Raw genomic sequence first — 24,779 nt, forward strand, 5'->3', positions numbered from 1 at the left:
TTAATAGATTCAGTAGAAGTCCTCCTCTGACTAATCAGCTTCTGGGTCCTTGCGGTGGCATTCACAGCAGTTACAACATACCACTCTTCTCCTTCCCTTTTTCAAAAAACAAAGTCAAGCATTCATGCCTTCTAAATATAACTTAAAAAAAGAAATCTAAAAAAAACATAAATAGAAACACATGCCAGGCTTGTTTCTGTGTAGTGATTTTTATGAGCACAGATATGCTTTGCAAGTACTTAGAAGTTTTTATTAACAGCAATCATTGTGAAGAAGTATTAATTTTACCCAGAGTACTTGAATTTATACTGGTGTAAATCTGAGCCAGTAATGCTTCCAAAAATTGTGTAGAGTGATCCTTTTCTTTTTGAAAGTCATGGAAAACTTGAATAAGGTCTGGATTTAGTCCATTACCCCAGTCTGATTGTGAAGTTGGAGTGTTATGCAGCATATAAATAGCTAATACTTGTTTTCGTTTCTTCAGCAAAGATTATTTTAATTGTGTTTCTTGCCAAAAAATGTAGCAGATGTTGACAATTTCTTTGAAGTGCTATTGTCATTACTCCTATAGAACAGCATTTTTGATAAGGAGTCTCCATAAACTGAGGTGTTTGAGCAATGACAACAAGTGAGGACAGGGCACCGTAGACCTGAGCTAGGAGTACTGGTCGTGACCACTTTCAAAACTAGCATCATCTGTAGCTTCAAGTGCTCAAAATGAGGCTGGTAATGATTGCTTTTTACTCACGAGTGATGTTGGAATGGCTGCTGACACTAATGCTTATATTAAGGGAGCATCTGGGAAAACAGTTTACTTCTCATTCCTATTTCTCTACACAACAAGGCATTTACTTTGTGTCTGATGTTAAAATGTTCATTGCAAATTACATTCTAGTGAGAATGATAAACTTGTATTTAAAATGAATCATTCCAGACAGTTTCCTTTAAGTGTCCAACTGCCATATGTTCAAGAAAGAAAATTGGGATCTATTAGCCAATGACTCAAGCTACTGCAATTTGCAGCTGGTGACAAGGCAAAGAATTAATTTCTAGGAAAAGATGAGTATGTGGCAATACGTGAGGATGTCATTGATCAAAAAAACCACAAAGAGCATTGCAAAAGTCATTCTTAAATCTTCCACTCTCGGTGCTTTCTAAACAGCGGATGTGCTCAGCAGAGCTCTCAGCTGGCAGAAGTTGGCTCAGCACCCTTGGTGTTGCAGGATGTGGACCCTCAGCTCGTCTCATCCTTGCTGTCCCTTTAGGCCAGCTGTGTTGCAGTTAAAGTTTACAGGCATCTTTAAAAACAGGAAGAAGGGATGCTATGCAGTCCCTTGGAAGATTGCAGCAACTTTCATTTTATTTTCATATTTACAGCATCTTATCAGTATTTACGAAAATAGAGGCAGAAGGTGATTCAGCAGAGGCAACAAAATCTGGCTGTAAAGCTTCATTGCGGCCACTTAGAGAGCAGAAAAGAAAATCTACTTGTGATGGGCACAGTAAGGAATATGCCATAGAACATGGCTGATACTGTAATCTGAATATCTAGTCTCACATAGGAAAATAATAATAGTAGTAGGAAGAAGAAGAAGAAACAGAGATATTTCTGTCACAAAATTGCCTTTCCCAAGGAAGGAATCGGCATTTTTCTTTTAATGTCAGGATACCTGAACGGAAAGGGATTTGAGGATCAAGTCTAAATTTGAAAAAATCTGTTGCTAATCCTTAAGTGGGGAGGTGTAAACTCACCAGAACTCTTTTGTGGAGGTCTTGTAATTAACTTCATAAGCAGTGGCCTACCTGTCAGGTGACTTTTTGGTGTGGACTGGGCAGAGTGGCTTTACTAGGGTTCCTGGTGGTGGCTGGTGGTTTGTTACTCCTGCCCCACTTCACAGCTTTGAACTGTTGTGATGCAGATAACAGAAACAGGAAGAAGGACTGCAGTGAACTGAACTGCTATTTTGACAGAAGTGTGGAAGATTAACACAATTCATGTGGGTGTATGTGTGAAATAACTGCTAATTACTTTAGATGGCAAACAGGCTGTTTTCCCCCTCCTGACACACAACTCTCATACAACTGATAGTAACACTGAACTTGGTGTCTGCCAGCCACCCAACACAAGCCAACGTGGTTCCTAGTAATAAACTTCTATAGTGCTAACATGTGTCCTTTAAAGCTGTTTGGGATGCTTCAAAGCAGCCTTTCAACCCATCTCAGATGACTGGAGTGAGACACAGAGTAATTTCAGTGAAACAATGGCTATGTTTCCTCAAGAAGACCTTCTTGAGGAAAGGTGAAGGGAAGAACCTATGTGAACTCCTTTCCAAATATGTTTGGTTTCCTGCATGAGGAAACCAAAGAAAGACAAAAAAAATGCTTGAGCATGGCTAAATGGAGAGTCATTGTGGATCTCAAAATATCTGTGGAGCTGTATTTAAATTTGAATGTTTCCTGTGCTGTTTTGCTGCAGTATCTGCTACGCTTGGCAAGGTGTTGAACAGCTGCACAGTGAGGCAGTGGTTTTGTCCTGCGATGTGCAGGTGGTACACCATCCCTCCTGGGCAGAGCAGCTGGTGCTGTTTGATGGTTTATTTGAACAGAATGATTCTGCCCCTTTACTCTGCTCTCGTGAGACCTCACCTGGAGTTCTGTGTCCAGCTCTGAGGCCCCCAACATAAGAAGGACATGGACCTGTTAAAGTGAGTCTAGAGGAGGGACACAAAGATGACTGGAGGGTTGGAGCACCTCTCCTGTGGGGAGAGACTGAGAGAGTTGGGGTTGTTCAGCCTGGAGAAGGCTCCAGAGAGACTTTATAGCCCCTTCCAATACCTGAAGAGGGCCTACAGGAGAGATGGGGAGAGACACTTGATCAGGAAGAGAAGTGAAAGGACAAAGGGTAATGGTTTTAAACTGAAAGAGGGGAGATTGAGATGAGGTAGCATGAAGAAATTCTTTCCTGTGAGGATGGTGAGACACTGGAACAGGTTGCCCAGAGAAGCTGTGGATGCCCCATCCCTGGAGGTGTTCAAGGCCAGGTTGGATGGGACTTTGAGCATCCTGGTCTGGTGGGAGGTGTCCCTGCCCATGGTAGGGGAGTTGGAATTTTTAAGGTCCCTTCCAACTCTAAGCATTCTATGATTCTATGAGTGTGTGACACAAGAGGATCCAGCGCATGTTGGGTGGTATAATTCCAATGTTCCTTTTATTTGGAGTACTTAGACTGTGAAAAAATCATGTCTAACTTCCTGTAGTGCACGGCTTAAGTAATCCTGGTCATCAAAGGAAGTGTGGAAATCATTACATAAGGGGTCTTGGTTGGGTGAAAGCTTTTCCGTTGGAGAGAAACCTTTCGTGAATATATGCTGTCTCAGGATAAGGCTTGGGGAAATCCCTAACACAAGAAGTCATACCTGGGATACGCTTTCCTGAAGCTGCCACATCTGCATTTTTGGTGTTTGTCACCATAGCATTGTCAGGTGAAGCAGAAGGCACGTTGTACTGTCTGCACTCATCTGCAGGCCCTCAGACCCATCTGCATGCGCATCTTGGAGAGCTGCCCACCAAGCAGTTATCTTCTCTTGTCCTCAGTTGATGACCTAGATGAGAGAATTTCAGTGGATAGCAAGAGCCCAGAGGGAGAGTTGCAGATCAGAGATGCAAGTGATCAGGTACCTTTATATTCCAGGTAACTGTTCCTTCCAAATAGTGAGGGATGTGTGTGTGCTGTCTTCTTCTTACTTCTCCTTGCTTTTTTTCTGAGTGACAGCTATGGAACGTGTCTGTCAGAGAAGGCACTTCAGCCTGAAAATCGTTTTCCACTTTAATTTTTTGCTAGTAAATATCTACACTAAGGAAATGTTTCAGGTTCAGCTGCAGCCTACAGATACTTTTTGACTAGTGAGGGGAGAAGTAGAAACTTTGGGGCAAGATATTTTTGGTATTTGTGGCCATCAGAAAATTTTTTATGCCCTATATACATACAAAGAATAAGGATCAGGTGTAATATATATGCATGGACCCCTTTTTAAAATGAGAATTTTGAGAGAGGCTAGAGTAGACATGAGTGATACTGTTTCCTAACCCCTTCATAAGCACCGGCATGAAAAAAGCAAAGTTCATCATTCTCTTCAAGGATTCATCTGGAGTGCTCATCACTCATCCCCTGAGCACCTCCAGGAGTGCCTTAGCAGCATGCTAACCCAGCTCATTTGTCATCTGCTCTCTTATTCCCTCTCTAGTGGACAATGCATATGAAGCAAGAGGATCTTTGAGCGGTTCATTTTTTAATGTTTGCTTGTTTGTGTGTTTGTCCCAGGGCCTCACCTCAGTCACTCTTTCTTCTTGATACTGCAGCAGATCATCTGAGCATCCCTCCTCAGCTTGCAGCGAGTTCTTGGACACCCGTCAGGCTTCACAGGGTGGATAGGTCACCATCACAAACCCTCTGGCTCCCCAGGACTGTGCAGAGGTTTGAGTTAGGAGGAAGCTAATCAGTCCCCAGCTCTTACACAGCTTTGATTCTGCAGAGAGGTGTCAGGCAATGTCTTGCAGCCACCAGCTGGGGACACAGCAGCAGCTGCCCCTTCCCTGAGCTTTCCCTTCCCCTCCCCAGGGCTTAGAAAGAGCATTGTCCATAGGAGCAGCTCCTGCCTGGCCCAAATAGCACAAGAGGCAGGAAATTAAAAGAAATCAAATTACAGGAGCTTCCTACTAGATCCCTGAAGCCAGAGAGTGGAGGGAGAAATAACTGAAACTGAAGCCACAGAACATTTTTTGGAGTCCCTTTGAAAGAGGAGAAAAATGTAAATGTGCAGGTGAAGATTTGGGATGCTATAGCCCTTGCTTGATATCTTGAACCAGCTCTAACAGTGACCTCAGGGGACTACTTTTCCCTGGAGGGGAAGACACTGCTAGGAACTACTGTTAACTCGCCAGTGTGACCATCAGGCTGCAGTTTTTGCTGGTACCCTACAGGTGTGACCCAGTTTACATTTGAGTCAGCACAGTTCCCTTTATTACTCAGCTTGGATTTGGGCAAGGACCACCAGCAGTGTCTGTGTGCATCAGGGATGGCCATGGGACTGCAGAAGTACAAAGTGCTTGTGACTGATCATCATGTCTCATGATGCTTTTATGCTGACTGACGCTTCTGCCTGAGAACAGTACCTTATCTGGATGAAAATCTGCCAGGAGAAAATTAACCCACCAACATTTCTAACATGAGCTGAACTGGCAGAATAGGTCTGCGCTGGACTGGAGCTCTGTGTCAGGTTCACAAGAGTTTTTCTGTAGTTGCTCTGAGAGCCCTGAAGCCTCAGACACTCCATCACCTCACCACAACCTCACTGATGGTTGTGCTGGTTGCTTTCTGCCACCGTTGGCTCTGGTAGGATCTCTCTCTTCCACCTGCCTACCTGTTCTCACAATATTTTTAGGAACTTGAAAAAGACACTTACTCCTCTGTGAAAAGTTGTTGAAATGATGCTGCTGTGAATTCCTCAGTTTTTAGTGCAATTCAAACACTCACACAGAGAAAATGGTTGTATAAGCGCAATTTCTTGTGGATACAAACTGACAAACCACTGTTTTGCTGTAGGCAGATCTCCTTATTACCTTGGCTTCTCTAATTGTGAAAAGGGAACTGTGACACTGTTTATGGTGATGCTGCACAGTAATGCACAGAACAGTTGCATGTTACTGTAGTGTTGCTACTACAATACAGAAAATGATGGGCCTTCCATCCAGGGAGGATGGATCTGCTTGGAGATAGCCCCTTTCTAAAATGCAGATCCCATTTTCATTGTTTTCCAGGGGAAATGGAGTGGAAGGAGCTCTTTTCAGGCATGAGGCTTGTCTGTGGGTCTGAGCATCCTTTGATGTGTCTGCATCCCTGGGGGAAAGAAAAAGAGAAACTTGATTTCTTCCTGCATTACTTCCGTATGTCCAAAACAGTTACTTTTTACTGTAAGAATGAAGTAATACAGCAAGATATCTGACCCTTGATCAGGCCTGTTATTTTCAGCAGACTTTTTACCCACTGGATCTAGTGGGCAAGGCGACAGTTGTTCTTATTCTGTCCTGCTGAGCAGTACAAGCTGTCACACACGGGTGCCACTCAGGACATGTTGTTAGCCCCTGCTTTGGCAGTGTAACTCCTGATGCAACCCAGAGGAGAACCTGGGCCCACAGAAGCTCCCCCTCCAGTCTCTGGTGGGGTGATTTAGTGGGGACAAATTCCCAGCCTCATCCCTGCAGCGGCCAGCTTAAGCTAAGCCTGTAACGAGAAACTAGTAAGGCTGGGGTTTTCCATACTGATCAGAAATGAAACAAGCCCAGGAAAGGGATTTCTTGTAAAAGACTTGGGTTTCACTTCTCCCTTCAAGAATAAATCCTGCTGATGCTTACAGGAGGTTTCAAGGGTGCTCTCTAGTGGCTGCTGTCTCTACTGTCATCATGCTTTTTGGAGGAGCAGCTAAGGTTTCAGAATCATAGAATGGTTAGAGTTGGAAGGGACCTTACAGATCATGGAGTTCCAACCCCCTGCCCTGGGCAGGGACACCTCCCATCAGACCAGGTTGCTCCAAGCCCCATCCAGCCTGGCCTTGAACCCCTCCAGGGATGGGGCATCCACAGCTTCTCTGGGCAACCTGTTCCAGTGCCTCACCACCCTCACAGGAAAGAATTTCTTTCTGGTATCTAATCTAAATCTCCCTCTTCCGATTTAAAACCATTACCCCTTGTCCTGTTTTCGTTTGTCTCAGCAGCAGGAAGTTTAATGAAAACCTGCACAACCCTTCTGGTTACTTCACTTATTTGTAAGGGTTTGGTGGTGAGTTTTTTTCCTCCTTTTTTCCTTTCCCATCCATTGAACCATCTTATTTCAAAGAGCTGATGTGGCATGGAAAAAGGAAGCTGATTTTGGTCCAGCGTTGCTTTCTGCTGTGATAGCTGAGGACCCCCTCATCTTAGTCTCACACCCACAACCTGCTACCATTGTCCTCATTCTTCCCACTGGAGCCAGGTGGGCAGCTCACCCCAGATCAACACCTAGTGATGAGAAGCACGGGCTGTCCTCCCTGGGGAGGTATGGGTCGTCCATCCCCAGAGCTCTTCCACAGCTCATTGCTGGTCTCCTTGCTCTGCCCTGGCTTTTACCCAGCTCTTCAGCTGGGCCTAATCTGCCTAAAACAGGCTCCCCTGGGTGAAATGGGCCCAGTCAGAGAGCAAACTGACTTTGCTCTGACTTTCCTCCCACCGGGAGGCTGAAGGGCCCTGTCTTCAACAAAGGGTGTGTGGGACGGAGACACCATCCTGCTCTGCCACAGATCTCCTTCCAGGAGCATCCTCTGCAGCTCACAGGACACAGCTGCAGGGAAGAGAAGCACCAGGGAGCAACTCAAAGCCTTTTGCACTTCCAAAGCAGATAAAAAGTGCTGGAAGAAGAGAAAAAAACCAGCACCGCTTAACCAGATGCCTTCTTTGGACCATGGGCATGTGGTCCTTGGCTTACCGTGGTGATATCTTATGCATTGTGTTGGCTGAGCCAGAAAAAAAAGCATCTTGTGTTATTCCAGAATCTTACAAACATTTCCAGATCACTGAGATGTGTCGCATAGGAGGGAGTGGGCATAATTCAGCCAGATACTACTGTAAATAATAGTGATAGGTTAAATTTGCATTGTATCATTTGGCAATTTGTCTAGGTTTTGTAAAAACATTTTGTAGTGTCTTGTTGTGGTGCATTTCAGGAAGAGACAGCGTGTTTTAAAAGCCCATGAACGTCCTGATTTACCAGATTGTGTCATAAACTTCATTCTAAACTGTTTCTTCATTTAAACCCCACCGAAAATGCTTCTTCTGCTGTCATCTTTTGGAAACAACTTGTGAGTCCTTCAGCTTAGAAAGGGTCATTTTTTCATGTGATTGCAGGAAAGATAGAGAAGATCAAGCCTCCTCCATCCCCCACCACAGAAGGACACGTCTCACAGTCTGACCCAGCGTCTGAGGAGCCTGCAGGAGCCCAGCGACCCAAGAACCTGATGCAGACCCTCATGGAGGATTATGAAACACACAAAACTAAGAGACGAGAAAGGATGGACGACAGCAGTGTAAGTGCACTTGCCCTTTTCACTTTTTGCTCTGCAATAGAAACCATGACTCATGAGAACCAACATTCAGACAACAAAATTATTTATTTCCCAAGAATCTGCTCAGATTGCTTTGCAAGTGTATGAGGATTTTAACGTTGTAAGGGCCAGTATGTTTGAAAGTGAAGGTTGAGGGCCAATGGAGAGGAAGAGAGAGCATCACTACAGATATCAAAGCCAAATGAAGATTCTTTTTAATTTATTAGGTTAATTAATAATAAGGGCAGTGGATAGCTGCCCTGCAACTGATGTCCTCTCTTAATTCACACATCACCAAGACCCTCCAGTGGGTTATTTTAGTGGCTCTTTGAACTTGGTGGATCAAGCATGCATTCATGCCTGTGTTTATAGACTCCCCAGGTCCCATCCCAGCGTGCTCAGGTTTCAGTGTAAATGGATAACTTCCCTAGAAACCATCCCTTGCAGAACTGGATTGGCAATGTCACAGAAATTAACTTGTGTCCTTCAGGGGGCAGCATGCTGTTTCCCACTAGGTTTGTTGTCTTTATTCCACACAAACAGAAAATCAGTCAGAATTTCAGTTTGTGAAATGGGTGCCTGCATTTCAGTCATTACTGTAGTAGAGTTTAATGCAATTAAGTTGTTATTTATTGGAGGTGCTAATAAGAAGAGCTATGAATTTCATAGCTGGAAGTATCACAAGGCAGGTGCATCCATTATACAACCTGTTTCCCAACAGAGCATGAGGTGTTTCCTACTCAGACTCATTATTTCTGTGGGCAATGATGCAGAAGATAGTGAGATACAAGTGAGGTATAAAACTTCTTACATGGACATAGTCATTGTTATGTGTTTGCAGAAGCAGCTGCAGTCCTCCAGACATTCCCCAGCAGTGTCAGAACAAAGACACCAGCACCAAGGAGCTCATGCTCCACACAAACTGCTTTCTAGTAATATTCATTAAAGATAGAGTCTCATTAGGTGTATAGAAGTTAAGTGAAGGTTTGTAACATGAATATTGCACTATTCCGGTAGCTTTTAATCATCACTGGTGAATATTGCACAATAGCATAAGATAGTTAAAATTAGAAGAAATACAATGTGGAGGGGTACTGCTGCATTTCTGCTGGTTAACTAAAACATAGTAGGAGAGCCAACTCAGAATGGAAACCGATTAGTTTCCAGCACACACCAGAAACTTTCTGGACCCTTCTTCTACCGAAGCTGTTGAAAACCAAGATCTCATCACCCGTCAGGATCCTATTACCACATAGGAAGCCAGCTCATGCACAGGAGTCCCCGCAGCAGCATCTTGGGAAGGAGTCACTCTCTGGTTTCTCCTTCCCCAGAACACCCAGTGAAACAGGGTGGCTCCATCTCCCCCAGTGGGTTCTCTTTTCTGGCACCTTCCCAGAGGATCTCTTTACCTCTCAGAGGCCAGAGACTTGTCACACCCTCACGCCATTTGCAGAAGCCAGGAGGAACTTTAAAAGACAGAGGGGCATAAAACTCCTGCCATGCAAACCAGAACTGGTCCTCAGGAGTCCTGCAGCCAAGTATCCATCAGTCTAGTGGCTCAAAACCTTGGCATGGCAGGTGCTAAGTGGTGACACTTAGCTTGGATCTCACCCTGAGCTTTTCCTCCACCCCCCCGTGATGAGCGAAGGTGACTTGCCCAGCCCACAAAGCAATGGCTTGTGGCAGAAATCTTCTCCCAACAGCTGTGGTGGTCACATGCTATTTGTCGTGCATGTTCCAGCACACAGAAGACAGGCGAGATGGATGTCGTTGGACTTAAACTCCCTCCATGCAGTTACCAGAGTGTGCCTCCTCAGGTGCTTGCAGACCTGCATAATGTGCACCCTAGAAAGCAGGTTGGCCACCATTGCTCAGTCTCTTCTGCAGCTGGAAGCTGCTCTGGGCAGTGTCTGATGGCAGAGGTGTGCTTCGTGTGCCAGCTGGGCTGTCTCCAGCTGCTAGAGCTGCCCCAGGCACTCACCACCCATCGATGTATTTCTGGGGCACTGGTGCCGCTCAGAAAACTGGTGGGATGGATCCTTTCCTGGGAGGAGTTGCCAAGGCTGCAGTGAATTCACAGAGCAGGACCTCAAACCAGGACACCCAGCGCACACCGGAGTCCCCCACAGCGTCGTGGTTTGTTGTCGTTTGCCGTTCTCCTCTTCTCTAAGCCCCTTGCACACAGCCAAACAAGGTTTACATTCTTGCTGCTGCCTACCCAAAATCCCGTTAGCGGGCAGCTCTCCTGCAGAGCCCAGGGAGAGCTTCCTTGCACCAGCAGGGGAGTTTTGTTTCTCCCCCCTGCCTTTTTCCGCTCTCCTTTTGTAAACAACTCCCACCATTGACAGGGGAAAGATAATTCAAATGAGAAGTGCTGAACTTGTACCACTGTTTATTTGAGCTAGTATTTTACATGCCAGGCTAAGTAATGATTATTTCAACAACAAATAGCTTTGATTCGTCAGCATGGGACATTTGACTGTGTGCTCAGGAGAAGGATTTCTGTAACTAAACAAAGGAAAGAGCGCATCACTGGTCTGTTTTAAAAAATTTATTAAATACAGTGGGGGAAGGAGCATAACTGACAGCCAGACGGGCAGCTCCCGCTTGGAGCATGAAGTCCTGAGAGCCCAACGTGGGTCAGCATTGCTCTTTGTGAGTGAGGGGAACCAGAGACTTCCTCGGGTTGTGGGAGCAGCCAGGGTGCTGTGGTACCCGAGGCTGAACAGAGCCAGCGCTGCGGCAGGGGCAGAAGGCAGCAGCCACCATCTCCTGGATGGAGCTGAGGAGAGGTTTGACATCCATGGAAGCTGCCCCTGACATGCTGAGCACACCAACAGTACCGATGCACAGAGCTTCAGTTTCTCCCTACGTAAGGGACACACCAAAAAGGCAGGAGGGTGGCTTCGGTAGGACACCTGCCCCACTTCTCCTTTAGACATCACTGCCTTCTGTCTTGTGTCTGGCTTCAGCAGCTCCAACGTGGCTACTCTGGCCAGGGCTTGCAGGTTTTGCCTTTCAGAGACAGAGGGCAAATCAAACACATCTGCTCTTGGAAGAACCTTGCCGCTCGGGCGAGGGGGGTGGTTTCTTCCAAAAAGGATGTGTTACAGTAAAGGTTTCAACAGGCGAGAAAAAGAGAAAAAGCAGCAGCAAGAAAACAGGTCAAGCACTGATGGTAAACAAGACTGAGACTGGCCAAGCAATGTCATTAAAAAAAACCACTGAACTGACTAATCTTACTTCTTTCTTTTTTTTTATGGCACCAATTTGCTTGGAATCCCCTTCTCTGGGATGTGCCAGTTCTTGCAATTTCTTTGTTTTGTTCTTGTTTGCTAGTTATAACATGCTTGTTCAATGTACTAATGCTGGTCTTTTCCCTTTCTGCCAGTACACCTGTAAATTACTGTCTAGCAAGGTTACTTCTGAGGTACTTTTCAACTGCTTGTTTATTTTTGCTTCCTCTTGCATGGTGGTTCCAAGTGCATGTCGTTGCAGTTTGCATTTTCACGCTGTGTGCCAGTGCTGTTTCATACCAAAACCAGGATGCAAATGTGTGTGTGGGTTATTCCTCCTTATCTCTCATCAACAAATATTTGTGTGGCTGATTTTTCTAACCCTTGGATTTTAGTTACAGTTTCTGGCACGGGAGGGGTTCTAATTGAAGGGATGGGAGCTGTTGCCCAGGACTGGAGCATTCCTGAGGCGTGAAATGAGAACTTCTCCTTAATCCCTGCTAGGGTTTAGCTGGCAAAGCTAAACCTGGGATCCAGGCATCCTCAGACGCCGAGTGAAACTGCTGTGGCTTTCCTTTGTCTCTGATTACAGTGTATTTAGCACTGTCACAACCCCTAGTATTCTGTAAAGAATCCACACATCATCCACATCCACACCTTCCACACTTCCATCTGTGGAAGTAGAGAGCCAGATCCAAGCGCACGGCCTCAGTCTGGTGAATTTTGTGAGCCTGTCCTTGTTCCTGTGTCTTGTGATGTGATGACTGATCAAGGCCCCACAACTTAGCATCGGTGTTGGTCTCATAGTAGGAGAAATTTGTCTAACAGTAGGAGAAACCCCAACCTGCTAAAGAAAGGGTATTTACCGTGGCATCTGGTATTCTAGCAAGGCAACAACTTGCACAGTCCCTACCCCTACAAAGTGCAACAATTTGAAGAGCAGGGAGTTGATTCCAGCTACACCGTTGCAATGTTTGTTGGAACAAGGTCCTCAATAATGTGGACAATTCAGTTGCCTGTAATTTTCTGTGCAGACATGATTGTAAATCTGGACTTCTCTAAGAAACACAAACACATTGGGGAAATGATTGACATTCATTCATTCAAGATCAGTTGGTGTTATAAATGTGGACCTTCCACTATTTCCCTAGTCCATAACATATTTGACCCACCAGCTACCTCAAGGCAAGTGTATGAAGACTTTCTGTCCTGGAGAGAAAAGCAAAATCAAGTCTATGCCATTTCCTATTCATTAAATAATTTAGCGTGGGTTTTATCTGACAGATACAAGCCAGTGATTGATCTTTGTGTAGAGTATTCATAGGGAGTTAATCAGTATAAGAACAGTGGAGACCTGGTTTTAAACACAGTTCCAAGACCTGGTTTTAAACACAGGTTGGGCCTCTTCTCCTCCATAATATCTGCACAATAATCTGAGTTACAATTTATGAACAGTAAGTAGTGATCAGAGCGTTTGATGTTGTGTGAGAGACAGAAGCTCAGGTGTAGATTTTACATCCCTGGCCCTTGGCCTTCTGCTGGGAAGGGTCGTGGGTCCTCCTTGTAAAATGATAATAATGCAAGGAGTAATGAGCTGGAAATGAATGCACATGGATGGGAAAGGGGGTAGAGATGAAAAAGGCTGTAGGACACTGTATGCAGGTGAAAGTATGCCACCTGGCTAATCGCCAGTGTTAGTCTCGGGCTGAAGAAACCATTTGGTTCTCACTGGGAACCTTTAACTGGAGCCGGGCAGCTTTCAGAAGGAGCAGCAAGGCTCGGGGTGTGATGCCCCCATACTCTCTGCTGGCCCCGGAGCTGAGCTGTAGCTCCATAATCTGCTCCAGTGCAGGCAGGTGGCTGAGTTTTAATCATCAGGAGCTGCGATGGAGGTGACCTGGCCATGTTTGTGCCGGCTGGGAGCAGGGGCTTCCATGCAATCAGCCTGAAGGGTCTGCTCTGAGAAGCAGCAAACCCCCAGCAAGGTACACAAACTGCTGGAGTCAAGCTATGTGCAGCAAGCCACCACCTGCTTCGTTAGGTTGATGTTGTTTTATCACCTCCAAATTCCTGCAGCCTGTCTTAAAAGCACATCCGTCTCCTGTTTCAAAGAGATAACTGCGTGCCGGCACCTATATTGGTTGTTTTAATCCTCAAAATCTTCTGCTTTTGTCCTTACAACTATACGTATCTTCAGATTTATGGGATGTTATCCTGAGTTTGCTTAGTATCAATCATGCTGTAGGAGATAACAGCAGTAAGGTGACATTTATGCCACATTAAAGGCTACTGCTGAAAAATTCTGTGTTACAAAGCAGAAAGCCGACATGCTGGATTTGATGGCAGAGAGCACACAGTTTATGTTTTAATACAAACCAGCAACAGTATAATACCATGACTGTCTTGTTTCAGGTAAACACTTTTTTGTCTTGGATACCCGTCTCCTCCCTGTGCTCCCTAGAGGTCTGGGGTGTTCAGTGAATAGCATTAAGTAGCTACAGTAAAGAAAATACCTTTATACTGGAGAAATTCCTTGGCCCTCAGCGGTTCCAGTTTTATGTTAAAGCATTTAGTTTATCACTCCTGAGCAGGAACGCTCACGTCTGCAGGAACCAGCAGCCTGTTCCCTGCCTTTGTGCTTCTGTCTCTTTGTGCAGGGTGTGCTCCCTGGAGACATCTCGTGCAGTGACTTCCCTGCATGGTCCTGCTAGATTTTAGACACCCAGACCTTTGCATTGTCTGGTTTTGTTGCTTTTTAGTTCTTCCAGGTCCAGATGGGAAGAATCACTAAATACTAAGTTCCAGAAAAATCGTGTTGCTTCCACATCGGTTTTGCTGCTACTGTTCACTAAAGATTAGCCTGTGCAGTATAGAAGTCAGTTTTGGGGATAAAAATGCTTTGTACAAAAGCGTATGTGTATTTTGCTTTGTATTCTCTTGTTGCCAGTAAGAGAGCAAATGTTTTTCCATCTGTCGGAGGGAAATTCAGGACAGGTTAGTCTCAGTCTCTAGGATGCATAGATAAATTAATCTTACACCTGACAGTAGTAGCTATTTCAATCTTTTTCTCCTTTTTTTTCTTTATTTTTAAATCCTTAAAAATAAATTAAATCTGTCAGGAAAGAGCCCTCTGCAACACTTAGCAAGACCCCAGACCTGCAAACAGAAGATCCATCATTTTTTTTTGTGAAGAAGTGTGAGGAGTGTTTTTTACAGCCCTATGTATCCTCGTACATTTGTCTTTCCCTCACACCTACTTCTGCTCTCCAGATTCTTCCTCTTCTATTGCAGCTAGCAGTCAAATCACCTCTCCCAAACATAACATTTTATATAACATTGCTTTTTTCACTGAGGTGGCCTTACCATTGGGATGTAGCTGGCTCAGTTCTTCAGCCTAAGCTTGATGGGGCTGTCTGCTTCGTGATTTTTCTGATTTTCGGTGTGCTCCTCTTGCCTGCAGTTACAAGCCCAGCTGCTTCAGGACGCCCTGGCCACCCAAGCCTAGCCCTGCTGGGGTCGCTCACTGCAGTGCACCCCCTGAGCTGATGGTGGGCATCATCGGAGGGGGACACTTAGGAAGCCTTGAGGTAGCATCTTGTAACATGGCCAAAATGTGGCGTGTTACAGAACCCCAAAACAACGACAGCCGAGAACAAAAGCGAAAGACTTTCCTTCCTTCCACCTGCTGTGGAGAGCCTCTGAGCACTGGACTCATGACAGGTCTATGGACAGCCCTGATGTCTGCCAAGAATATTTTAAAATGGAGATCGTTTGCTATTTTAGGCAAGCAGCTTCCTGGGTTGTGAATTCAGTGCTCCATTGAGGAGTCCCAATTCTCCACTCAGTCATTCCAGTTGCATGCTATAATTACCCCATTGTTTCCTCCAGCGGGTCTAAAACTGACATAAAAATGAGGGTTAGTTTAGGTCAAACACTCTTCTCACTAGATTAGAGGAATAATTTTGGAGTAAAGGACCTTTAGCTTATTAGTATCTGCTTTACTGTTTAGAGGGCATTGTTTATCAGCACTAAGCCAGGCACCAATACTTGTTTTCCTACAAATTCAATGCCCTCACAGTATCTCTGATACAATTCTGGAAACAGTTTTCCTTGGAGCAACCAGCACCGTTTACAGAAGTAGACAAGTTTCTGGGCAGATTTGCAGACAGAGGATAAACGGAAGAAACCTTGTTGCTGTCTTTTAAGACAAAGATTATCTGACTGATCCAAAGCAGAAATCTTTTGAGTTCGAGGGCCATCACCAGAGACCATCACGACATTGTGATTTCCAGCAAGGAAGAAACTGACTGGAAACTTGTAAATCATGTAAAATCCATTTTATTTCCAGCTAGCATAAATCTACAGGACAAATTCAGCAGACCTCATTTAAATATACCACTGCTCTGTTATAGTGGCAGTTTTGGTTTGAAAATGATGCTTAATTTGCTTTTTTTTTTCATGTAAATGTCAATGTCCCCTGGGGAAAACAGTAATTTTATGTGTTTTATTTAATCATTGTCCCATACTGGTCTTCCTGATAGTCTCCTGTCTATCAGTATTTGTCTGTTGACATTAAAAAAAAAAAAAAAAAAAAGATTACTGGATTTTTTTCCCCCTTTTTTGCTAACCCTGGAGCAGCTACTGTCTTTTCTTATTTGGAGAAGATAATCAGATGGTTCCCTGATGCCCTGATACCCAGTCCTAGTTTTGCTTCTTGGTTGCTTGGTTTGGGTTGTCTTGCCTGGATTTGGGCACTCAGAATCCCAAACATGTAGTTTAAACTGCAGGTCCTCATCCCTGCAGCAGCAGTATCTTCAGTACACTGATTACAGGCTAATGTCTTGGGATTTTTTTACCGATTTCATTTTTTGATGAATGGTTTGTGAGCACATTTGCCCTCTACTGGGTAAAACAGAAACTGCTCAGCTCTGCTCCCCCTTTCTGGTGGTTGCTCTGCAAACAGAGAAGCCATGATTTTGGGCAACATTTCAGCAAAAAATCCCTCCAGTGGACCTGGACCAGCTTTGTAGCCCTGGCCAATGCCGGGAAGCAGATGGAGATTTAGCTCAAAATCGTCTCTGTTGGCTGGGTTTTGCCTTTAGTTCTTTGGCTTGTTCATAGTCATCATCAAAAGAAACTAGGAGGGCAAAGAAATAATAAATCTGGCCAAAATACACCCTACCTTCAGCTCCCAAATGGAATTCTGGGTTTTATTGTAAATACAGAAGTGTGTTCTCCTTCCTGTGGCCAGTAATTTCAGCTGACAGTTCAGAGCTTATTTCCCAATATTGCCTGTACAGGAGCCCATAGTACCTGCAGACTTTTCCAACCACATCGTGTTACAAGCTGAAAGAAGAGTTTCTTTAGCCTTAAATTAATTACTTTTATTCCAGTCAAGACGTAAGTCCTCACTGCATCTGGCTTTCTACACGGGGGAGTAAAATAGCTTTTTTGAAAGGCCAGCTACTCTGTGTCAGTCCAGGAGTGCGCAGAGCAGTTGCAGGAAGCATTAGGGTCCAGGGATGGCAGACATTGGTTCAGTGAACAGTCATGTATTTGCTGGGATATTTATTTTTTTTACTCTGACTGTTTCAATATTTCAAAAGTTTACTCTTCTGGGAGGGCTGATTTAAAACACATTGAGGGCAGTGGACGTTGGCAGCTTTGTAGTTGGAGCATTGAGCTGTTACTCGGCGTTGGTCAGAAAATGACATTGCCATGTGCTTCTGTAAGAAGAAGGAAAACACCCACTGCCATGCATTATTGAGAATGATAGAATGGTTTGGGTTGGAAGGGATCTTCAAGATTACTTCCAACCCCCCTGCCATGGGCAGGGACACCTCCTATCAGACCAGGTTGCTCAAAGCCCCATCCAGCCTGGCCTTGAACACCTCCAGGGATGGGGCATCCACAGCTTCTCTGGGCCACCTGTTCCAGTGTCTCACCACCCTCTCAGGAAAGAATTTCTTCCAAAGACCTAGTCTAAATCTCCCCTCTCTCAGTTTTAAACCATTACCCCTTGTCCTGTCAGTACACCCCCTGATAAAGAGTCCCATCTTTTCCCCTTAAAGTACTGGAAGGCAGCTATAAGGTCTCCCTGGAGCCTTCTCTTCTCCAGGCTGAACAACCCCAACTCTCTCAGCGTGTCTCCATAGCAGAGATGCTTCAACCCTCCAGTCATCTTTGTGGCCCTCCTCTGGGCTCATTCCAACAGGTCCATGTCCTTCTTATGTTGGGGATCCCAGAGCTGGATGCAGTACTCCAGAGGGGATCTCACCAAAGTGGAGTAGATGGGCAGAAGCCCCTCCCTTAATCTGCTGGCCATGCTTCTTTTGATGCAGCCCAGGATGCAGTTGGCTTTCTGGGCTGTGAGTCACATTGCCAGCTCATGTCCAGCTTTTCTTCCATCAGTATCCCCAAGCCCTTCTCCACAGGGCTGCTCTCAATCCATTTTCCACCCAACCTGTATTTGTGATTTGGATTGCCTTGACCCAGGGTCAGGTATTCAGCTTGACCTTGTTGAACTTCATGAGACTGGCACAGGCCCACCTCTCAAGCCTCTGCCAGGTCCCTCTGGATGGCATCCCTCCCCTCCAGCATGTCAACTGTGCCACACAGCTGGGTGTCGTTGGCAAACCTGCTGAGGGTACACTCAATCCCACTGTCCATGTGTCTGACAAAGATGTTAAACAGCACTGGTCCCAGTACCAGCCCCTGAGGAACACCACTTGTTTGCCCAGGAGTACATGAGATGCGTGTCACGGTAACACCTTTTGGTTTCGTCTGTTTTGGTTTGGTTTTTTTAACTTTGCAAAAACACATATTAAAACTGTTTCTTGCTTTTTTAGTTGATTGCTTCTGTGTGTGCATGTGTGTGCATATGTATAATACATACGCAGCATGTATGTTTTCATATATGTGTATGTGTGTGTGAAAAATATGAAAATATATCAGGGCCCATCTTGTACCATACTCTGCAGGCTGTGGTGGTCCTCCTTGTGTGAATCTCCTCTCCCACATGCATGGAGTGATTTCTCACTCCAAGTTCACTTTGACCACTGTGAGTAGGCTCTCCCGTTGGCCTAAGACCAAACCAAGGACCAGGAGAAGATGATGTGGGGGAGGCTGCCTAGTTCTGCCTGTGGGGGTGACATGCTGAAATAAGCAGCAGACCGCCTTCCAGGCTGCACCTGCAGCTCCAAAGCAGCTTCTGGATGAAGCTACCAGGTGGTTGCTGACTCCTGGTACTGAAAGTGTGCAGGTGCGTCTGGAGAGAGGACCAAGACCCAGGCAGAGTCCACAGGCAGGGTTGGGGCAATGAGAAGCTGGGCTGGTATGGGGTAGCTGGGGCTCCGTTGGAGTAAGCTGGATGCTGCCAGACAGCTCCTACCACCTCTTCCATGGTGTGGCTTTGCTCTTGTGTGCCGTCCTCCCCCCAAGATCTCCACCCTCACATCAGCAAGCGCTTCATCGCATGAGTCCTCCTGGTTTGCACGTGGTGTGGCACTGGGAGCCCCATGGGAAGGACTGGCCCAGCTGGTCCCTGTCTGGTGTCTGGTTCCATGGGCTCCCCAGCGTGAGGTCCAGGGGCAGCTGAGTGACGTGTTCTTCCCTTTTCTCTCCCACACAGGTCCTGGAGGCCACCAGGGTGAACCGCAGAAAGAGTGCTCTGGCGCTGCGTTGGGAAGCCGGCATTTATGCCAACCGGGAGGAGGACGAATAACCACCTTGCAGCGTGAAGAACAGTGACGAGGCATGCCGAAACCAAAAAAAAAAAAAAAAAAAAAAAAAAAAAAAAAAAGAAAGAGAGAAAGGAAGGAAGGAAGGAAAAAAAAAATATCAAACACAAAAACCACCACGAAAGCAGCAGCAGCAGCATTTTTAGTCCAATATTTATTAAACACACAACAAACTCAGTGATGCACATAGACACAGAAAATGATCCGACTCCTGGCAATCCTAAAACAACAACAGGAAAACCCCACCTAGAAAATACGCCCTTCTCCTTTTCTCCATCCCCTCCTCTGAAGTGGTGCGAGGGGGAGGGTGCAGGGGGTGGGAGCCATCGCGGCGTTGAGGGGGGACAGGGACGGTTGTCCCCACACAGTGGAGAGGCTGCAGGTATATGGTTGGAGGTCAGCGTGGAGAAGCCTGCAGAGCTGGGGCTCAGGCTGGTGCTTCCTGCTAGCCAAGTTGACCACTCTGCCTTGCCCCCGGGACCACCATCTGTCTGTCTGTGTCCCCCCTCCCCAGCAGCTCCCTCCCATCGGATGCTCCTGCGGGTCCTTCGCCTCCCAACGCCGCGCCGAGACCGACAGCGTTACCCCGGCACGCTCTGTCCAGCCACAAAACACCACGTGGCCCTCTCGTTGCTATTTCTTTGAGGGCCCTGCAGGGTTGGGGTTTGGGATTAGGGTGGGTTTTTTTTAGGGGAGTGGGTTCTGCTCCCCCTTCTAGTAATTTATCTGTTTAAATGGGAAAAAAAAAAAAAAACAAAAAACAAAAAAACACCGATAAAAAAACAACAACAGGGAGGCAGTTATTGCAAATGTACAATCCAGTAGACTCAGTAAAACAGTCCTTGTGTTGCAAACACAAGCCATCACAATTTAGGAGTGGAATAGATGGGGATGAGAGCTAAGCCAAATGGATTAACTTAGCTTTAGGATCCTATACGCTTGCAATATCACCTGAGCTCCAGGTTCTCAGAGCATATTTACGTAACAAAGTTTCTAAATAGAAAATCTGTATTTAGCGGATGACAACTATTTTTTGATGGTGGGGAGGGAAAAGAGTGGCATATGTGTAAAATCTATGAAGATGGATGATTTGAAGTAGAAAGGTAGTGGGAAAGGGATACAAATAAAGGACATTTAATTTTTAAATGACGCAATAATTGAACTAAGCCAGACTCTGGCCTAGAAAGAGGTATGAAATAAAGAAGGAAGATAGTTAACGTCTTCAACTATATTTATACAACATAAAAAGCCTTTGAAGTAGAGTGCTTTGTGGAAGGCTTCACGTTTCCAGGCAACATAAAAGCTAAAGGGCATAAAGAGCTGCGAGGAGCGAGCAAGGGAGAGCAAGACAAGGGAAGAAAACATCACTTTTACCATTCAACCAGTGTTTTCAGTGCTACAAGCAAACCGTAGAGCCTTTAGTTACTGCTTAGGCTTGGGATCAGCAGTGAAGGATTAGTGTGGATCTGTGTGTGCGTGTGTGTGTGCGTGTGTGCTGGTGTGAGTGCAGGCGTGTGCGTGGGGCTGGCATACCAGAAAGGGTATTCCAGTGCGTGTGCTGATTATTTTCTCCAGAGCTGTTTACCAGCTGTAGGGGTGAGTGCTAATTTCTTTTGGTTGTTTTGTTTTCGTTTTGTTTTTTTTTTTTTTTTTTTTTTTTTTTTTTTTTTTTTCTCAAAGGGGATATAAAAACAAGGCACTGAGTTAATGCAGTATTTGTGATATTAAAATTTGACCCAACATGGTATTTGCATGAGTCACAATTGCAAAGTATTGACCAGTTTTGTAAGCTGACAATTAGGAAAAGAAATGTGGTATTTATTCTTGTGCTTTGTATTTGTACGTAGTATAGAGGCTGCGGGTTTACTCTTTCTTTTCACGCAAGCAATACAATAGGAGTATTTTACAACTGGGAACCATAATTTCTGGATTAGAAACCAACAAGTTTGGGAGATGACAGAAAAAAAAAAAAAGACAGCGAGCTTTTTTCTATATTAAATAAAAAAAAAATCTGTCTTTTTTTATAAAGAAACAATTATGATTTTGACATCTTTTTAAAAAATCATCAGCCAGGATACTGGTCCTCCCTTAAGCCTTTCCTTGGTTTCATGACCTGCTGTGCTGTTTTATCCTGAAACGGTGAGCTCATTTAGAATGAGTACCGATACTGTGAACATACTTCTGGTGCTTTTCTTAAACAAAGACAGAGCTTGCAACCAAATGATTCCCACCCCTCCCGTCTCCCCCCGCCCCGCTTCAGTTCCTCCAACATGTGATTTCTGTCCGTGGACACTAGCATTTTGAGGCTTATTTTCAGGGAATTGTAGCAGATGATACAATTACATATACTCGTTAACTCAGTTCTGTCAATTGTCTCCCCAAGTGCTGTTGAAGAGAAGAAAACCCTGCTGAACTGAGTGTGTTCACTGTGATAAAGGGCAGCGAGCTTATCTGAAGGATGCTCTCTAAACCCAGGTGCACGGGGTGGCCCCGTGCCTATGAAGGACTTGAGGTACCTAATGAAGTGGACCTGTTGCTCGGAGGCGGCCGTCGGCAGAGAGCTGTGATTCGCGTCTGCGGGCGGGTCGTGGCCGTTAAGACTGTAGGAAAATCAGCGCCGCGCTCTGCTGAGACCATGCCTCACTTAGCCACATCCCCGAGCTCTGTGCAGCTGCACCAAGAGGAGTCCTGGCTCCCCCCCAGCCTTGGGGGAAGCAGGAAAAAGGGGTTTTTCCTCAGCAGAGGAGACGGCCCCTCTACTTGCGATTGAGGTGGTCTTGCACCAAACATCGCTCTTCAGAGTTTCCTCCAATATTTGCTCCCTGAAACCAGGGCAGGACTTGGCTGCCTTCCCAGGAACCTGCATCTTTATTTTATTTATTTAACCTGGAGGCTTTTTCTTTTTTTTTTTCCCCTCCTGCTCTCTCACTGGGCGCATTGATCACAAGACATCTCTCCACTCTTTGCCACATCCTTCCCTACCACCACAGTCAGCCCTCGGCCTTGGGAGGGAAAATTAAATGGTTCCCCTAGAAAGGGGATGTGGTGGCGAGGAGAGGCCAGGCGGGAGTCCTCTGGGCTAGAAGCATTCGCTCACAGCCCCTGCGACAAGAGTTACTTGCGTGTGTCAGTGCAGGACAGCCAAACTTTCCATCCAGCAGAGTTTTTCTCTTCCAGAAATTATGGACGCTCGTAGCCAGCAGCACACACTCAGTGCTGTGGTAACACGAGTGCGGTGCAGTTTACTTGCCTCTGTTATTTCATTTGCATGCTACCAAGCTTAGGTGTTTATAAGTATACGCCAGTAATACATATCTATCTATATATAACTATTATCAAATGCAACAAAAGAGCACTATTGCAGAGTTAACTTTGTCTCCACAAAAGAAGCGCTCAGATCCTTTCCCGTGGCAAAGACTGGTTTTAATGAAACTGTGTATTGAGAAATAGTTAAGCATTAGCATTTGTGATTATAATCACTTTGGGGTTACAGTGCAGGTTTTCTGAACAATTCGTTTTAAAAGCTGCCAGTTTGGGCTTCATCTTGCTCCGTACTGACATTATCTGAAGGAAAATACAGTAGCATTGACATGTTTGGCAACCAAAAGGCGGCATCCTTGTCATGACTTATCAACCAGTTTCAACAATACCTGGCTTTCTGTATGTTAACCACTTAAATGTTATCCTGCTTCTGTTTTATAGTGACTGTGAGGCCTACAATGCAAGTATATAATTATTTTCTCATTAAAACAGAAACCTGTGTTGTGTTTCTATACAGCTGCCTGTTTCTTCATGTGTGCCCCCCACAAGCTGCATGTGGCTGGAGGAGAGCAGCTCCTCTCCTGTCTCCCAAGGGGGTTGCTCTCCCTGCCTTGACTGCTTCTGGTTTTTTGCCTAGAGGCAGGAGAGATCTCTTTTTCTCCAATCAGTGTCAGCTGCAGAGAGAAGAGCATCCCTTAGAATTTTGTTTCCCATTAACATAGTTCTGGAGGGTTGCTGAGGCCAGATGTGCTTCATGATGAATTGCAGGAGCTTTCTTACCTTGCCTCCTCCATGCCCCTGCCATCCCCCACTGCAAACCACATCCTTTAAGCCAGTTCTCCATTTCTCACGTGCCCAGCCACAGCACAGATGCTTGCCCATTGTCCTCACTCCCCTTTCATGGCCAGCAAGACCAGGAGAAACCCCCCCATCCCTCACATCCACTGTGAAGCTGCTGTCACGTTTGCCATCAAAAGCTGTAAGGTTCTGTGGCACCGGGTGCATGAACCAGAGAGGTTCACACCAGCCTCTGCTCCTCCCTCTGCCAGGAATAATCAAGCATGTAATTGCAGCCTTGCTCTACAGCCCTCAGGAGCAGGAGGACACCAGTGATTTCGGTGGGAGTTGACCAGAGCCAAGTGCAGCCACTTGGTCCATACTCTCCCACCACATGAGACCTCCCCTCCATTGTGCACGCAGTGTCAGAGAAGTCAGATGTAGATTTCCTTTCCAGCTAGAAAATACTGCTGGAAGTCAGAAAACGGGCTAGAAAACAAGCCTGATAATTTATCCACCAATTCTGGTCTCTGTGTGTATGAAGAAAAAGATGTTACTGTCTTTTCAACGCACAAGAGGCTTTCTGTCATCCTCTGCCTTTCCTTACTCGGTGCTAAGAGGAAGAGCGTATTGGACTCGTTGGCACACAGTGGGAAAGGGACCCCCTTCTAGACATCTCCTTTGGGTTTTATGAGAATTGAAAGCAGAAATTGGACATTCTTAAAGGAGCATTTAGGCGTTGCAAAACTAAGGCTGTGACGCCAGTGGGTGGCAGCAGCTCAGGAATTTTTGCAATGTGTTCTGCTGTTACCAGCGGTTGGTATTTGTTTAATAACACACACTTAGGACACCTAAAAACTCTGTCACCCCGTTGCGTAGTCAAAATGGCATGCACCAAGCTTTAGAGTATTTTTACAAAGTAATTAAGAGCTATACAAGAGCTATTTTATCCCTCATTTCTGGTGTAATCCCATATAAGGATGTTTCTCTTCTATTAGAAGTTCTAGGTGGCTTTAACAGGCCTCAGCAAAATGGGAAAGCAAATGGAGAGGCAAAAGATCTCCTCTGCAGAGACAAGTTTGATTAAACTGCTTTTAAAGGAAGGAGAACATTCAGCACAGTGTTTTTACTTGTGAGTGGGAACAGGATATTAAAGAAAACCCACCACAAATGGGGTCTGTAGTGTAAGAAAGCCAAGCCAGAGCACCACAAACTATCAGGGGAGGGACCGGACCAGGCAGGACCAGAGCTACAAATATTAAAATGGACATGAACACTAAAGATGACTTTTTCAATTATGTTCTGTTTATTGAGTTGACTAGGACAGATAGTCCAGGAAACTACTGGCAGTGTGTGGGTCCAGTCCTGCACTCCTCCCCAGGTTAAAGACTGAAGAGCATCCCAGTGTTTCACATGGGCAGGGGCTATCCTACTACATGGAGTTGGGGAGAGGAAAAACAAACAAACCATTAAAAAACTAACAAACAAACAAAAAACCCAAACAAGAGCAGAAGAAGAAAGAATGCCATCCAGATCTCAGTGTCTGCTGCTAGCTCTGGCTGAATCCTGATTAACTGGCAACATAACCCATTGCTTTATCAATGGGGTCTCCAGGAAGGAAGCTTTTAGGGTAA

At 45.5% G+C, this 24,779-nt stretch overlaps 1 protein-coding gene across 7 annotated transcripts in view; it reads left to right on the plus strand.

Moving 5' to 3' along the window:
- Positions 1-22,882, plus strand: part of LOC106896420 (A-kinase anchor protein 2) — a 277,094-nt gene extending 254,212 nt beyond the window's left edge. For 6 of the 7 annotated variants that reach the window (XM_014956402.1, XM_014956401.1, XM_014956405.1 and 3 more), the window contains 3 exons: positions 7,936-8,114; positions 11,524-11,562; positions 18,999-22,882. In XM_014956402.1, coding sequence (XP_014811888.1) covers positions 7,936-8,114; positions 11,524-11,562; positions 18,999-19,091 — 311 coding nt within the window. In that variant the 3' untranslated portion in view covers positions 19,092-22,882. The remainder of the gene's footprint in view (positions 1-7,935; positions 8,115-11,523; positions 11,563-18,998) is intronic. The other variant, XM_014956403.1, reaches the window with a different exon arrangement.
- The last annotated feature ends 1,897 nt before the right edge of the window (positions 22,883-24,779 follow it).

This window comes from Calidris pugnax, unplaced genomic scaffold (genome assembly GCF_001431845.1).
Source record: "Calidris pugnax isolate Ruff unplaced genomic scaffold, ASM143184v1 scaffold262, whole genome shotgun sequence".
In the NCBI taxonomy this organism is placed as follows: domain Eukaryota; kingdom Metazoa; phylum Chordata; class Aves; order Charadriiformes; family Scolopacidae; genus Calidris; species Calidris pugnax.